Genomic DNA, 17,414 nt, shown 5'->3' on the forward strand with positions numbered 1-17,414 from the left:
GGCATGGATCCCAAGATGTAGCTGCCAGTGACAAGACCAAGACCAATCTCTTTAGAATTGATCTCAATGAAAATATCTTGCCCAATGAAAAGGGATACCCCAACCATTCAGTCAATTTAACTACATGAAGCACAAGCTGGTTCTTGCTCTCTTGTACACACATAGCTCTTAGAAGCGTCGGACCAAGCGTGTCCTTTCTTGGAGCTGATTTTTTTTTTTTTCATTTATACAGTTGATAGTCTCGATCCCTTCTACAAAAACCGACCATCTTTCCACCCCATTTGTTATCTTTACCACATACAATAATTTCATTTGAAAATCTTTACACCACATATCAATTTAATTTTAAAAACTGAATCTTACGACTCAAATTATGTCATCTGAAGTTCAAGACATATACTCTCTAGAGCAACCACTACACCTGCATGCTCTCTGTACCCTACGAACTCAAGTGATATTGAACAAGTAGAAAACGCATTCCTGTCGTAAGGGAAAGCTTCAAAGGCCTTATTTATTTATTTATTACTATCTATCGAAGACAATTGTAAGAAAGCCATGATATTGACTAGCATGCATTTTCTTCCCATATCTGATTGGATTGAATTGGTTCATGGTATTAACCGAACGCGCATTGCCGTCTTGTTTCCTCAATTAATTTACATGATGAACTTGCATGACGAAGAATGACACCTTGCAATTTCATCTGTCGCAATTTCAGTTATCCAAATTCTTTCGAGTCTGCCCTCCATTCCATTATATGGTGTGAAACCTTTTGTATCCCTCGGCGCAGCAGGCCGAGTCCCTAAAATTTATAGAGATTGACCAAAGTTTTAGAAATCATGTTTAGATGAATCTTAGAAAGATCCCTGTATGGTGAGACATACTCTGTCAAATTTATTTGAAAACGATAAAGGTTACACACAAGTTTTAGATGTGTAAATATTGCATAGATACTTGATAAAAAAACAAAAAGAGCATGTCCCACCACAAAGTATACTTTTTTTTTTAATACTTTCACGATTGAGTATTTTTTCTATAAAAGGACTGTCAAGGATTATATACGTACAAATAATTTCTATGTCAAAAAGAGTTTTGTATTTCTATCCAGTTAAGTACACGTGTCAGTGTGTGTGTGTGTGTGTGAGAGAGAGAGAGAGAGAGAGAGAGAGAGAGATGATCAGTGGCTCTGGTTTTAGCATTGGTGGGTGTGATGAGGTTATTATTATCCACTAGTGCCAAATTCAACTTGTAAGGGAAAAGAAGCCACTCACCCCGATAATGCTTTAGGGTCCGGCAACTGCAAGGTCAATCTCACAAATCCTCTCTTTTTCATTAAGAAGATCGTCATATACTTTTTGTTTTTGTTTTTGGGTAATCAAGACAGATGGCCGAGCTCTCTTTGTGTTGCAATAGCTTGACTCCCCGAGCACTACCGCCATGGCCAGTTCAGCATCCTCGGTCAAGTCCAAGCTGGATACCTACAGGTGGCTTAGAGCAAAGACGTGGAACAAGAGCAGCGTTTGCAGCAAAACCTGGTGGATTTTCGCTTAATTCGGTATTACTCTTTTGATTTGTAGCTCTAGTTTCCGTGACGATTTTTGGACCACGTTTGTTTCCCTCTCATGGCTCTTACTTTTAAAGACGAACCAACTACGGTCAGCAAATGTATGCCAGATAGTTTGTCATATTAATATGAAGTGTGCAGAGACAGTCCCAATATCGCTTGCCTGTGTAGAAATTAAAACGAGTCATTACAGCACACTCTAAAAGCATACCCATTTCATGGCTTGGCGTCTTGTTCTTCATATATAATGTCGCCAGCACAAATCATCAACTCTTTTAATCACACTTTTAGTAATTCCTCAGTCGCATTGTGTCACTTGCGAACCCTAATCAGTAACTTAATTAGAGAGTTTCGGTCCTAGAAACCATACCACAACCTGTTCAAAGCTCTGCTAGCCTACTTGTGGCTTCTATATTGCATCTGGGTCCGAAATCAAAAATCTTGGCAAAAGAGCCCTGCATTTCCCAACTTTTCATAGGCCCAAAAAATTATAAAACAAATCTGAAAGTACTTCAAAGAGCTATACAAATGAGCCGGCAACACCATGTCTCTGCATGAGGATTGATTTTATCCTTGGCTATAATCCATGGCGTGGTTAATTGGGATGTGTTTGACAGTTATATATATGGCAGTCTCAACATTGCCTGTGTGTGAAAGTCAACACCATCTCTCTGCATGAGAGAAGGAGAGCAAATATAGAATATGGAACAGTCAGATCACTGTTTTATCATTTATGAGAAAGAACCTAAAAAACCTTTCGATCGGTAGCTTGATTGACTAGATTATAAATTACGTGAACACAAAGGGAGCGACCTACTAAGCAAAGAGTATCTTCGAGTTATATGTCCATTGCTATTACTGGTATAAATATAATGCAAATTCGAATTTAGATTATCATGTATATTTGCATTTTTTTCAAATGGTGTGCAGATCTCGAAAAGTTGTCAAACATGTAGAGGAAAAGGTGCTATAGAATGTCCAGGCTGCAAGGTAGTGCGTGCGTGTGCGTGTGCGTGTAGGGGCCAAGGCTCTGCAGGGGACCATTAAGATTTTATTTATTTGTTTGGCCTGGACTGACTTGTGCTTGAACTCAGGAGAACAATGAGCCTTCATATTCTCGTTTTTGTTTTATTTTCGATATTCTGATCAAGCTAAATAATTTTTTCATCTGTAGGGAACAGGAAAAAATAAGAAGAATGGAAATATTTTTGAGCGCTGGAAGTAAGTTCATTGTATTTTTGATGAATTAGCTATGAATTGAAGAATGTATATTAGTTTTTAATGTGCATTGGTTTAGATGTTTTGACTGCCAAGGATTCGGGCTAAAGAGTTGCCCTAGCTGTGGGCAGGGTGGGCTAACGCCAGAGCAAAGAGGAGAGAGATAACTTCCAAGTTGTTTATAGCACATTGTACCTATTTATGGAAATTGATCCGAATATTTGATGAGAAATCAGGATCACTAGTTAAAGCTTGTATTTGTTACTCTGCAAGGAGTCTGATTAACTTCGCTAGCTACAGTTGGCCCGGCCCCTCAATGTACGTGGACGCTTATTGCGTAATATGACGTTTTGTTGGGAAAACATACTAACTAACCCCGTTAACCATGCAAAGCCCTCTCTCTCTCTCTCTCTCTCTCTCTCTCTCTCTCTCTCTCTACAGCCACTCTTCCTCTAATTCCTAGGGGTTGGGGGGTCGGCTTAATTTCAATGTACGTACGTAATCGGCCTTGAACTCCAATTTCATTCAGGTATTCATATCTAATGTCTTGTCATCTATTTGTGATTCTATTTTTAAATCACCATCTCGTGAAGATTCATGTCCTTAATTCTCTCATTTGTTCGATTCCTTTTATCGCATTAATTATAGATCGGGAAATTGGAAGAATTAGTTGCGTTGCGTACATATTCAAATAGTTCATCGTATTTCGGAAACCATGGAGACTACTGCATTTTATTTGTGATGCAATATTTTCTTTAGTCACGTAAAAAAATATAATGTGTTACTCCAAACATGATTATATTCATAACAATGATTTTTTTTTTTAATATCGAGTAAGCTATTGTTTTTTGGGATATTATGCCCTCGCAATATGCATTGTTTGTTTGTCTTTCCATATGGTTTTCAAGAGCTTTTCCTTTGGAATGGTTTTGACATTTTCTTTTATTTCCTTGATATTACATGAAAAGCAACGGTGAGTGGCTATCCATTTTTTAAAGGGTTGTAATTCTAATATGAATGATCGAGTTTGAGAGACAATTGGATACCAATAAACTGATGATGAGACAGTCATAAATTTAGGAAGATAAGAACCTAATTTGGAATTAATACGCGAGGGTGGCATTAAAAACCTCAGTAGTACTGATTAATTCAGCAAGAAGATGATCATGTAGCTAGCTAGCGTTGATTTATTTATTCCTGATCGATCGAGCATCAGATTGTTTTAAAAGATGATTTCTTTTTCATTGGGTTGGGTACCTACGTAAATGCATGGCGTCTATTTTTCTAAATACTCATCGAATTAAACGTACGTACTGTTCTCTCTGCAGTTTAAGATGGATTCCTTTAGAGGACAAGGTGGCATTCAGATGCTGTTAACAGCGGAACAGGAGGCCCAACACATCGTTTCCAGTGCTAGAAACTGTAAGGCCTAACTTTATATATACGTTCCACCTGCACCTGCACCTGCTTCTCCATAATTAATATATCAAACTAATATCTGTCTAATTAATTAAGAGTTTCATAATACTACGTACTCTTGAAGACTAATTAAATCATATTTCCCAACATTAATTAGGCTCATCACCCCCCCAATTGTTTTAATTAAGTTTCATTTCATTACTGCGCTCTTTTTTTCTCACTTTTTCTTTTTAAAATGTCATTTTTTTCTTATGAATCTCTCACTTTGCCTTATATTAATGATCAGTAAAGATAAAAAGGTTGAAGCAAGCGCAAGAAGACGCAGATAGGGAGGTGGGACTCTATCGCTCTCATCTGGAAGCTGAGTTCCAAAAGAAAATTGCTGAGGTCCCTCAATTTGTAACCATTCTTGTTTCCATCAACTCGACGTGTTTAATGTGATCTTTATGAAATTCTTATGATCATGATCGCGACCATGAATTTTATAAATCACTTTTTCTTTGGGTGTGCGTGTGCTTTTTGAAGCAAAACATGAGATTTAATTTTCGAGTTTAGCTAGCTTGATTTTAAGATTTTGTTCTTTTTGTACGTCATTGGGTCTTATATAATTATCTTCATAGACTAGTGGGAGCTCTGGGTTTAATGCAAAACGGCTTGAAGTGGATACTGAAGTGAAGATTCAAAACTTGAAGGAATCAGCATCTACAATCTCATCTGATGTGATTGGCATGCTCATCAAGCATGTTACAACATTGAATAACTGATCTCATGTGTACATGAAGGTTAGTTTAACTATTTTCATCAATTAAGATACCAGCTACCAACATATTATTATAGTTTTTGTTTCCAGTTGGTTAACAGATAGGGCAAAATTGTAGCCTGTCGGATTCAAAAACTTCAACTCTTGCATGGCTAACCCTTTCTCGATGCTAGAGAAAACAGGACAGTGGCAGCATGCACTGGTAAACAGCTAGCCCGATCGAAAACTTCAAATTAACTAGGCAGATCAATTCTGAGCGAAAGAATCATGTCGGTGCGAGAGGCATATGGCCTGATGGCATAATACCCAAACCTCCAAAATGGAGGTCTTGGGTCGACCCCTCCCCAAATAAAATAAAAAAGAAAAAAAAAAGAGCTTATCATGTCGGTCATGATTACCCCCTCACCTAAAATAGTTTGTTTATGTAGTCTTCTACCCATTCCTCATGTCAGGTTTGTGAAGTCTAGTTTATTTTTATAACAGCTCGATTTAATGACTCGACATGACAATAATTCGTTACGGTTTTACGGTAGAGTTTCAATGAATCCTCTGGACGAAAATTTTTTGTTGTTGCTCAATAAACGCCAAATAGAAAGTTAACTCAATGTTTATAAAACAAATTATTCGAATGAAATTCAGATAGAGAGTTTGTTTGACACTTGCTCGACATGTTGCTCGAACAAACATCAGACAGAGAGTTTGCTCGAGCAAATAATGCGATAATTGAAGAATTATGGCTTCCGTTGTGTAACCCTATATATATATATATTATGAATAGTATAGCCGTCTGGAACTGTATATTTCATCCCAAGTATATCTTGTCATTACTTGAGATAATAAAATCTTCTGCAACTTTATAAACGTAGGCATGTTGTCGAACCATGTAATTTTTGTATCATGTGATTGATTTTCTTATTTTATTTTACTTTCATGTCATCGTTTTTCACAACTCAATCTTAGGGGAAGCAGGAATGTTGTATCTTGGATATATATGTAGTCGTGAATCTCATGATGGCATGGCTTAATTAGATGAGTAATGATACTATATATTCATATATCTGATTTCGTCTGATCCCACAACTTTTTGTTTGTTTTCTTGGTAATACTGATTATGTTGTTGCGTTTTATGCAGGCAGCCATAATGAGCAAAGAAGCCAGGAACATAATATTAATAAGCTGCAACTGCATGCATGCTGCATATATAGCAGGCCAGATGTATCTACTCTCTTTCCAATAAGCATATTTTGCCATATTCTTTCTTCTAAGCCTATTAATGTAGTCTTGATCTGCAATTAATGATCTTTTATATTCTTTAAAATTCTTGCAATCTTACCCATTTATTTTTGTTTCCAAACCTAGTCTCATTCTTTAACATTCGCTCCGCAGTTATTAAAAAAATAAGAGATCTTGTGATTAGTTGAACGTGAACCTCCAGTTAGTTCTTAATTGTGTTTTTAAGTTTTAACCCTCGCAAATGGATCCATTGCATCCTGCATCCATGATGGTAGTGACCAATCCAAGGAGGGAAACAGATAGCAACCATGAGGGATAAGTAGGATATAGAATGTATAATAAATAACGTACATTTGAGTTGAAATAATTAATTTAATAACTTGAGGCTTAGGATATAAAATTTGGTAAGTAATTTTAAAGACCAAAAACATTTTTTTACATTTATTATACAATGTCAATGAGTTTGGAGAAAGTCAAAAAAGAAGAAATACTTTAGTCACAAAAAAATCTCACAAAAGTAAATCTACAAATTGACGTAACTTGATATGGTACGCTAGATTGTAAAATTATTTTTTATTATAAAGAAGATCTAACATATCATGTGAAGCTATATCACTTTATGACTTATGAGTTTATTTTTCTGAAGTAGCTGTAGCACTTCTCAATCCAACATATATAAATCACATTAGACCCCTCCACTTCCAAATGTAAAAGCTAATTGCAATTCTAAATCCCATGATGACACTCTTTATCGTCTACTTGTGGATAGTTGATTGGAATTATCCCATCAGTTGTATCTTGGAGGCTTTGGGGGAGCCGGTGTAAGGCAAGAATGGAGGGTATTATAGAGTCGGTACAAGTCGTTTGGTGCTCTATTAAACATTGGATATCATGGGCAGCATTAAAATTAAAGGACAAAAAGGTCTTGAGTAGCCATGATGGTAATGCTTTATTGAGGATGCTCAGTTTTCTAAACCCAACCGACCACATGACAAAAGAGTACAAATCTTATCCCAACCAACCAAATGAAACTTAGCTTCCTTTCCTAAACCTCCCCACAAGAAGTATTGAAATAACTTCTCCAACCTGTTTGCCACACCAACAAGAATAGGAAATAAAGATAGAAAATAAGTACTTAGATTAAACAAACAGGTGATTCGGTGCTTGAATTTGCCTATAAAACCACGTCAACAACAGCCGTTGAAAATGGTGAGGTGGAAGGGTCCGATAGATGGGTGGGTTAAAATAAATGTGGATAGGAGTTCTCCTGAAAATCCTGATCCTTCAGGTGCAGGAGGGGTTATTCACAATTCCAAATGGGACGTCTTATGTGCTTTTGCAATATTTACGAGTCATAGCACAAATAATTTTGTTGAAGGAATGGGTGTGTTCCAGGGGCTTCTACATGTATGTATGATGGGTTTGAGAAACATGGAGATTGAACTTGATTCTATGCTAGTGATAAATTGGTTACAACAGAAAAGATGTGCACTTTGGTATATGGAGGATTATTGGGAGGAAATATAAAGAATGTTAGCTGGGCTTTGGATTTCTTTCTCTCATGCTTATAGAGAGACTAATGCAGTGGCAGATGGTTTAGCACGAAAAGGTGCAAATGGCTCAAATGACATATGGTACTCAGCTTCGGATCTTCCTCCTCTCATTCAAAGTCTTATTAGATTGGACGGGGAGTTTTCCTTATATTGGGAAAAATTGTAAATGAATTGTTTTGGAGATTAAGTTGTCTTATTCTTTAAAAGAGAAAATAATAGGGGATAGGTGCTGTTTTCTTTTGTTGGTGTGGATGTTTGGGTGGTTTTCTTGTCTATTTATAATCTCCTAATGTTATAATCTCCTAATGTCTTGGTTGTTACCAGGGTTTTATTATGCTATAAGTGATTTTTTTTTTTAATAAAATTAGAAGGGAGTCACTCTTGGACATGTGACCTCTTCTCTTTACAAAAAAAAAAAAAGGGACCATTCTTTATTTTTTTAAAAAGAAAATATTAAAAAATTGATGCACAATGCAATCTCATAGTGAGGTAAAAGTGGAAGCAAGTATAGTTTGTAAAATTTTCCATCTTTATTTGGATTTGACAATCCGACCTCTTTTTCTACTTTCATTTTCTAATGTTAAAATAAATTGACAGTAGATCTGACCACATCATCACCACTTCACTTCTAGGACTGTACATTCATTGCATCCACATTAATAAAGCACAAATTAATTTATTAATTTGTTTTTTACACTGCGTTTATAGTACAAATAATTACAAAAGTGTATTACATGTTTTTATAAGATAGCGTATTAGTGAAAATAAAGAATAAACGATCAAGAGAGGAAGAAGGTTCGCTTCCATCTTCACAATTAATTAGAGAGTAGAATGGCTCTATTCTGGCAAACTATATAACATCGTATCAACCATAGATGTATTCCTTCGTATCCTCCCGCCCAGTTTTTTTAATAGGAAAAGCGGGTTTAGATATTAGAGGTTATCCAAAAAATCTATTGGAGAGAATTCCCTCTCCTACTACTAATAATAAAAGGTGTTCAACCGATATATGCCTACATTGTGGCCTGTTACCAACTGACAATTTCCCCACACACGTAGATCAAATCAACACTAAACAGAGAGAAGGGTAAGGGGGGGGGGGGGGGGGGGGGGGGGGGGGGGGGGGGGGGGGGTGGGGGGGGGGGCGGGGTTGTGTTATTCTTATTACGACATATAAGGTTATTTCCTCCGTTTTAGCATATATACAGCAACTCCACAACACTACTTACAATACAAATTCAACAACTGCTCGGTCTAGCACAAGTTATTAAATTAAAAGTTTCATTTGGATATCATTTACAAATGATGAGGATGTTGTACAGTTGAACGATTGTAGATACTAAGGAGTAATTAAGGATATGTTGCTTTATTTTTTCACGAAATCTGTAGCTTCCCCATCTAGCAAAACAAATCGTTGCCACATTACAAGCATTGATAAGGACACATTTAACTAATAAGAAGTAACAAAATTACATAGTGCTGGATATATGCAATAGGGAAAATTCTTCAAACCACACTCTTATCCCGCATTCATCCCTACTTTGATGAGGTGCCATTATGTATCAACATTTACGTTTCTTCTTTAAAAAAATAAAGGATGATCCAATAGTCATAAAAATGCCACATTTTATATAATGGAATGAACGTGGAATGTGAGTATGGTTTGTAGCATTACTTAATAAGTAAATATTCTTTGTCTTATTGATAAGCACTAGGTGGCCTAATTTAAGGAGAGTATTACATCCTTGCATCTGGTGGGTACCACACATACTCCGCCATAAGAAACAAATGCAACTAGGAGCAACTCACCACTAATAGGGTTGCAAGCCTTCTAACAGCTAACAGAATAAAATATCATGACACAGGAACCGGATGAGCTTGTTAAGAATATCATCCCAATGTAGTCATTCCAATGGAAGGGCTAGATATTAGATGCCTCATATAGAAGGCTATAGTTGATATAAGAAGCATTAGGTACCAATAAGCAAAAGGAATGGCAGCTGTAAGACTAAATGCTAATGCAGGGTCTTACTAAATTGACCCCAAAATACGGATGTTTGGACTGGTTTATGGATTGAGGTTGCAGACTCAGAAATATAGCTAAAAGGTGAGGGCTTTAGGTGTCTTCTAGTCTAAAACTGTCCACAAATTACAGAAGTCAAAAGAAGAGGAAAATTGGAATAAATCAAGAAGAGTAGATAGGGACCTAAGGGATCCAACCTTGGGTTTTTAGGCATCATTTCCAATAGAAGATGCATGATACACATCACAGCAGAAAGTGCTTTCAATACCTTCTTCATTAGCTTCAATATATAATTTGATAGACAACATGGAATGCATGCACAAGCATACTTGGACACCAAAAAAGACTAGTTGGACTAGTCAACGAATTGGAGGACCGACGAAAAAATCAAAACACCCACCAAAGGTCCAAAACTGACCCAAACACAATGAAAACAAAATAAAGCCCAAAACACATTGAAAACCAGCTGACCAGATGAATTGCAAGAACGAAATTATGGGTAAGGACCTATGTAAAGGAGAAGTAAGGCAGCATTTACCTCTCATCGGTAGCTTGAGCTGCCAACATCAAAGTCCATAGTGTAATCATATTCAATGGTTGGAATTACAGAGGCCACAAATTTCAAGAATAAGAAAAGGTACCTACGGTGAGAGAGAGAGAAATATATTAAAGACAAACAAATAACTTACTGGCGTTTGAAATTTTATACAAGTTCAACTTGATGGGCATCAAGGTAAAGTTAAAATTTGAAGTTTTTCCTTTTCATATAAAAATAACTTATTGAAAAAAAAAAAGTAATAAATATCACTTGTTTGGGATGGAGGGAATGATATTAAATCTAATTGCTTTGGTAGGCTGCACGATGGGTTAGCTTTAGCCCTCTCTTGAACTCACCAACCTTGGGTGAAAGTAGGAGTTGATCTTAGTTTTAAAGATGCAAATACTAAACTAAAGCTGTTTGAGTTGATACGCTTAGTAATGAACTGAAGAAGCAAGGATATTAGTCATGGAATGTTGAATCAGGGAGCTACGAGCTCATGATTGACACAATGACAGGAGCAAGGTCAAGGTCAAGGTCAAGAATTCTTATTTCTTAATGCTCGACTAAAGAAACTAGAGTGGTACAGTGTTAGGTCATGAGTAGTTTAATACTAGTTGGCTCAACTTGTCTGCATGAATTTTGTGATAGAACTCACAGACAATCCTAATTTCCAGAAGAATGGACCAATCAAAATTTTCAATGTGTCAGTGACCAATAGAAAGAAGGAACTGAACTTGTCAACTTCTGGCTCCACCCCGCGTGACATTAGAACATCAATAATTTTTTTCATCACGGCTCCATGTCGACATGGATGAACAGATGCATGCTTCCCAGGCAAGTGAGGATGATCTTCAATGGTTACCTGTCATTAATGAATTAGAACATTTACTTCTCCATAAGTAATTGAATTAGAATGGTTACATATTGCTAGCAGTCACACAAAGGAAAATTAAACATAAAAGATAGTGATACAAAAGCATATACTTTGGCGGAAGAGAAATTTAGGAAAGCAATTCGTGTGAAGTGATTTTGAACAACATTGTAATGACACGTGGCCAAAATATGATAAGTAAGACATTCTATTTTTGAAACAGGACCACTACCAGGATGATGAAGAAGCAATTGAATGACTTATAAAAAAAAAGATGATGAAGCAATCGGATGAGCCGCATGAGCATACTTTTCAGAAGAATAAGAATAATATTGAGACTTCTCAATCGACTTATCCCGACTAGCATCCGCAACTACGACCCTAGTCAAACGATAACTGAAATTACAATCTTTTTTTTTTATATATAAATAATATAATTTTTTATTAATCAACTAATAAGGCATAGCTCAATTACACAAGGAGTATTCAAGAGAGAGCACCTACTTATAGGTTAGGAACTAGAAAAGGAGAAAAAAAATCATGAAAACTAGCCCCATTAGGAACAATAGCAGAGGCTTGAAGAAATAACGTATCGAAAATGACTAATATAAAAGCAGAATATGGACTAGAGTGAGATATAAACACCAAAAAATTCTACCACAAACACTTGTTTCCGAACCGAAAGTCCTTAGATAACATGATCCAATAAGTTCAGGGTCTGGCTTCCAAAGAGGATTTTTCTGCTCTAATCATGTAATGGCTGCAACATTTAGATCACTTGGAAAACCACTCATAGAGTATGAAGAAAAAGTTGAAAAGTTCCAGCAACTCTTGTCAATTTAGGCCTCCAAGGTATATCATTTGGTAGCATAAAGATAAGACTCTAAAGCATTTATTAAAATAAATAAATAAACAATGCCAATGTCATATCCCACCGTTTTGTGTGCATGGTCTTGACTAACATCTTCAAGTACAAGTTCAGGCTGCAAAAGCATCTTTGACTGTCACAAAAATGCCAGAAAGAGCTCAATTATGAGGCTAACTAATCACGTGGAAAGACAAAAGTTAATTCTAATCTGGTAGTCACAAGCCAAAATAAAAATCAATGGGCCATGTTTACACTACTCAGTATACAACACAAATAAGCTACAAAGATAAATTACAGAGACAAACCTCGTCATAGCCAGTAAGCCATACTCGAGGTGTTTGATAATATTTATCATACCTGAAAAAAAAAGGACACAGGACATCATGACCAACTAGGTTTCAGGTGTGCAAATATTATTTTCTAGAACGAAATTTTAATTACTTAAGGAAGAGCACATTCCTATCCATAAAATGATTTGCCTGCCATTAAGAAATCTACTAAAGGATGACTTTTTTTTTTTTTTTTAAAAAAGAGTCAGGGCCACCTGTCCAATAGTAGCCCTTATCCCAAATTTATTAAAGACCCTCACTTATGGCAGAGGAAAACCGTGAGAACATCCACACACTTGAGGAGTACACAAAAATAATAAATAAAGACCCAAACCCAAGTGTAGAAACATTATTCGAGCAACTTCGCTGATTTGAAGGAACAACCTCACCCTCAGCCAAAGAATAAACAATGGATCAACAGCGTAAATAAGGAAGTCCCCAACTATCCGTACGCACTAAACCCCGAAGTCTCCCTAGACCAATTTCTGATCCAATAAATTGAAGACTATTATTATTTGCTCCCTCCTTGGCTAAATAATCCGCAACAATATTTCCTTCCCTATATATATGACAGATGCTGCAAAGAAGAGTGCGAAACAGCATTTTAATTTCTTCCCAAAAATCCCACATATACCAAGAATTACAAACCCCAATTTTAATCCATCCCACCACCACAGCAGAGTCAGATTCCACCAATAGATTGTATAGTCCAAGCTGATTTGCTAGTCTCAACCCATCTAGTAGGGCCCCTCCTTCTGCAACTGTGTTGGTCGAGGACCCATAAAACTTTGCAAAACCAGCAATTGGACGTGCCCCTGCCTCCCGTATAATCCCACCAACACCTGCGGCACCTGGGTTGCCAAGAGAGCTCCCATCAATGTTCAACACCAATTGCATCCTTCTCAGCTTGAGCCATGCCACAGCCACTGGTGGCCTTTTCACTATCGGCAATATTGGGCAGTTCATTTCCGTAAAAAGGTACTAAAGGATGACTTACGATCATCAGGGTTCTGAAAAGTATGTAATCAGATGACAGGGAGGTTGAAACTTGTTAACAATATTTTAACTTTACCTTCATTTCTAAAGTAACATTCCATGGAATTGTGTTCTTTTTCTTCATCTCTATAGTTGGGTGTTTCCTATTGTACACTTCCTATGTAATTGGGTTGCGCCGCTCCACGCTTTGAATAAAATTTCCTTATCAAACATTTCCTGAAAATCCTAACCTTTGTATATCTATGTCCAGAAACAACATTTTTTAAAGCTTTGTGCCTAAACATTAAAAAACCCAATTTTTAGTAGGATGATGCAAAAGACAGTTGAAAACAATTTCATTTTTCATCCAAAATGAGTAAGTTTGAAGTCTTCGTATATATGTTTTGCCCATGACCTGATGGTCTTTTCAGCTGCTCAAATTTCTCAAACATAATACAATTAAGCAAGTTGTGATACCCCATTCTGATAAGTGATAAGGGTAGGTAGTGTATAAGATCTCACATTGCTTGGGAATGAAAAAATCTTGCTCTTTATAGTGTTCTTAGGGGGCTCCAATTGCATCATTGACTAGTCCTTTTGGACTGTAGATCATGTGAGTTGAGCCTTCCATTAGGGCATTACAAATGGTATCAGATCCTATCCCAACTAGAAACGTGGAACTTGAGCCATACCACCTACAATGGATTGGCTTGACAAGGACATCAGGAATATAAGGGGGGAGGTTGTGATATCCCATTCTGATAAATGATAAGAGTAGGTGGTGTATGAGATCTAGCATTGCTTGGGAATGAGAAGTTCTTGCTCTTTATAATGTTTTAATGGGGCTACAATTATATTATTTACAAGTCCTTTTGGAGTATAGGACATGTGGCTTGAACCTTCCATTGGGGCATTACACAAGTACTTCATGAGTTCCAAGAACTGTCTAGTCTGACAGCAAACACAAGTAGAATTTGGGTGTTTTTTTTCTTTTCTTTTTTATTTTTGAGGAGTTTCAGCTCGCTTAAAAAGGCCAAAATTGTCTATTATACTTTAGTTTAAAGGGAGACTGCCAGTAAGATTTGGATACTCCTCTGATCTCTGGGAAGATTTTTTTGTCAGGATTGGTGGCTAATTGATAAACTCATGGACATCCAAGCATTTATATTCAAGGTTAGATTAGCATTTCTGCAACATGTATTACAAATCCTTTTTTTTTTTTTTTTTTTTTGATTGGTAAAACAGACAGCACAAAACATTTTTTAATTAGTGCATTCAAGTATATACCAGAGCAAAATTTCAATTCGTTCTCTGGGCTGGAATGATGACAAAGCTTCTGGTGCCAATACATAAGATGACTGATGCCCCATAAACATTGAAATCGAAAGCCCAACATGAAAGAACAACTTTATTTAAAAGTTTAATCTTACGTGATGCTGACGTCATAAGTTCGGGTTCGAAGAATATTATCCTCATCAGGTTCCTGAGCCACAAGATATGTAGACTGAAGTGTCGCCTGCATTGGGCATAGACATAAAAACCAAGACGATTTGAACTCACCTAATTAATTTCCAATTCTATAGGAATAAGAAAAAAACACTTATTTATAGTCACCACGGTATGTAAGTACCACATGAAACATTTATTTGTGGTCATCAAGTTACTGCATGTAACACATGAAATTATCAAAACTGTTCACGTAGAATACATCATGCAGCATTTCCTATATTAATTTTCCAAGAGACAACGCCAGAGCCTGTTCCATCACTCTAATGAACCTCACAATTTTCTAGCAAAAACAATATCAAACTACCATGAAAAAGGTCAACAATTAAAATGTGGCATTTTTTTATGAAAAAACGAGAGGTGCAAATCTTAACAGGCTATTACAAAATAGTTTAAATAACAACAACTTACAGGATCCGTTTCAATAAGGTTGTCAGGTTCATCATACTCAGCCATGTCCGGAATATCTTCTTCCTCCTCACCCCCAAAGTATGAGGGAATTGATCGAATAGGATTTTTCTGACTGATTTCTAGGGTCTCCATGGAAGGCAAGTCATCATCCTCGTCATGTTTATTTTCTAAAATATGAAAAAAAAAAAAAAAAAAAAAAATCAAGGCAAAGATCAAAAGGGTACACTTTGGTCAAAAAATTTCTAGCCCCAATTTGAAACACACCTTTTGGTTTCCCATGAGTTGCCAGCCAACCATCGTTATCTTCACCATCAAGTAGCACTTCACCTCCAGCAGCTTCATATTCTTCTTCTACAGACGCAGCCCTTCGCAGACAAGGAACTGAAAAGGAGGTTTAAAATTCCCAACGAACCAGGACACTAAAATTCAGGAAGCGAAAAAGTGAAGAGAAAATAAATGAATTCAGTAAAGTGACACAGAATATTTGCGTAGGAAATGAAAAGAAAAGTTGCTCTTCTTCTGTTTTCAAAATTCGTTAAACAAAACCAGGTTCTCTCGCCGGGTAGTTCTGCCGACAAATCTCATGTATGCATTGGTGATAAGATTGAATAGAGCACTCCTTTGTACGTTTATAAAAAAAAATAAAAAAATACCGCATCTCACTGTACGATTTATTAATATGGACATCCTAATCGCGTTACGGCAATGCTGACAGGATTTTGGTACCGTCCCCATATTTACATTGACTTGATTGGTAAATATAATGATACAAAATAGAATTTAAAAGTAAAAGAAACAAAAACTGCGACGGTGCCATTACCATTTCTAGTGATCAAGAACTGCTTTTCGGGTGGCAAGTATTGCTTCCTCTTGCTTGGTTCACCTGATTCCCTGCTCGAAATAGCTCTCCACATTAAATTTCAATTTTTAAGGAATTAAAAATCCATATTTTCATCCATCATAACTCATTATAATGTCATTTATGAATTATTCCGTACTTTTTTTGTTTAAAAATCCAGGTTATCGAATCAAAAGCAATTACTTGTCTACAACATAAGATTTTGAAGAGAAATTTACAAGGAAACAGATAATTGGAGGGAGAAAGAGGTAAAATTGAACAAAATAATTAAAAATACCAAGACCATGTGGGACATTTGGAAACGAGATTATCGCCAGCGACGATGAATTCGGTGACGCTGAGAACACCTTTCTCCTTGAACGCAGAGACAGTGCGAGGACCAGTGATTCTCTCTACGGTGCCTTTGAAGGCTTCGTGAAGCTTCTGCGACAGCACCATCTCTGTCTTTCTCAGAATTTCAGGGAAGCAGAAGAGGAGAGATTCGCTGGTTTTCTTTTTCTCCTCTTCTTCCTTTTTCTCTATTTTTTTAGCAGCTTTTCTCTTCGTCTAAGCTCAACTACGTTTGTCATTATTTTATTTTATTTTATTAGCCATAAGAAAAATAGTGTTACATATTTTATTCAGAATTGCTACTTTATCATTCTCACATTATACACTAATATATAATTTATTATTTTTATCATTCTATTTAAACATATACATTTACACATCAATACATATATGTTAAAATAAAAAGATAAAAATAACAAATCACATATTAATACATAGTGTAGAAGATGATAAATATAACTTTTCATATCATAAAAGTGATTATTTGAAAATTAAGATTTAGCTCAAATGAGAAACTCAGGTTTAAAAAAAAAATTAATTTTTTGATAAAATAATATTTTTTTATCAATTATGATAATTTTTAGCACTCTTGGATTAATCTCTATTAATTTTAAAAAAAATTATACTTATCATCCCTACAATATAGGCCAATATGTGATTTATTAATTTTTATTTTTTTATTTAAATACATATGTTTATACATCAATATGTGTGTGTTTAAATAGAAAGATAAAAATAATAAATCACATTTTAATGTGTGTTGTAGGGAATGTTAAGTAGAAATTTTCTAAAATTAATAGAGATTAATCCAAGAGTGCTAAAAATCACTATAATTGATAAAAAAAAAAATTATTTGATCAAAAAATTAATTAATTTTTTTTAAATTTGCGTTTCTCATTTGAGCTAAATCTTAATTTTCAAATAATTGCTTTTATGTTATGAAAAATTGTAAAA

The 17,414-nt window shown here is 35.8% G+C and overlaps 3 protein-coding genes across 9 annotated transcripts; 2 read left to right on the forward strand and 1 right to left on the reverse strand.

The window, feature by feature from the left end:
- The first annotated feature begins 1,215 nt into the window (after positions 1 to 1,215).
- LOC121260938 (protein PHOTOSYSTEM I ASSEMBLY 2, chloroplastic) lies at positions 1,216 to 3,089 on the forward strand. 3 transcript variants are annotated; one of them, XM_041163026.1, is made up of 4 exons: positions 1,216 to 1,555; positions 2,495 to 2,554; positions 2,739 to 2,785; positions 2,862 to 3,089. In XM_041163026.1, exons 1-4 carry the CDS (start codon positions 1,385 to 1,387, stop codon positions 2,947 to 2,949), a joined length of 366 nt encoding a protein of 121 aa, XP_041018960.1. In that variant the 5' UTR covers positions 1,216 to 1,384; the 3' UTR covers positions 2,950 to 3,089. The 3 variants fall into 3 exon arrangements, with proteins under 3 accessions (XP_041018960.1, XP_041018962.1, XP_041018961.1); XM_041163028.1 differs by having other exon boundaries at positions 2,914 to 3,089; XM_041163027.1 differs by lacking the exon at positions 2,495 to 2,554 and having other exon boundaries at positions 1,217 to 1,555.
- Positions 3,090 to 3,103: 14 nt separating this feature from the next.
- On the forward strand, positions 3,104 to 6,324 carry LOC121260939 (V-type proton ATPase subunit G-like). The gene is made up of 5 exons (XM_041163029.1): positions 3,104 to 3,311; positions 4,111 to 4,204; positions 4,488 to 4,588; positions 4,822 to 4,983; positions 6,094 to 6,324. The coding sequence occupies exons 2-4, from the start codon at positions 4,117 to 4,119 to the stop codon at positions 4,963 to 4,965; spliced, it is 333 nt and encodes a 110-aa protein (XP_041018963.1). The 5' UTR covers positions 3,104 to 3,311; positions 4,111 to 4,116; the 3' UTR covers positions 4,966 to 4,983; positions 6,094 to 6,324.
- Positions 6,325 to 8,886: 2,562 nt separating this feature from the next.
- Positions 8,887 to 16,689, reverse strand: LOC121260741 (autophagy-related protein 3). 5 transcript variants are annotated; one of them, XM_041162739.1, is made up of 10 exons: positions 16,414 to 16,689; positions 16,092 to 16,162; positions 15,536 to 15,652; positions 15,272 to 15,438; positions 14,785 to 14,870; positions 12,356 to 12,407; positions 12,118 to 12,165; positions 11,046 to 11,173; positions 10,309 to 10,411; positions 8,887 to 9,145 (listed from the first exon to the last, which is right to left on the reverse strand). In XM_041162739.1, exons 1-9 carry the CDS (start codon positions 16,566 to 16,568, stop codon positions 10,312 to 10,314), a joined length of 924 nt encoding a protein of 307 aa, XP_041018673.1. In that variant the 5' UTR covers positions 16,569 to 16,689; the 3' UTR covers positions 8,887 to 9,145; positions 10,309 to 10,311. The 5 variants fall into 5 exon arrangements, with proteins under 5 accessions (XP_041018673.1, XP_041018671.1, XP_041018672.1 ...); XM_041162737.1 differs by having other exon boundaries at positions 12,118 to 12,183; XM_041162738.1 differs by having other exon boundaries at positions 16,408 to 16,689.
- Positions 16,690 to 17,414: the final 725 nt, after the last annotated feature.

The sequence above is a fragment of the Juglans microcarpa x Juglans regia genome, chromosome 4D, assembly GCF_004785595.1.
Source record: "Juglans microcarpa x Juglans regia isolate MS1-56 chromosome 4D, Jm3101_v1.0, whole genome shotgun sequence".
Classification (NCBI taxonomy): domain Eukaryota; kingdom Viridiplantae; phylum Streptophyta; class Magnoliopsida; order Fagales; family Juglandaceae; genus Juglans; species Juglans microcarpa x Juglans regia.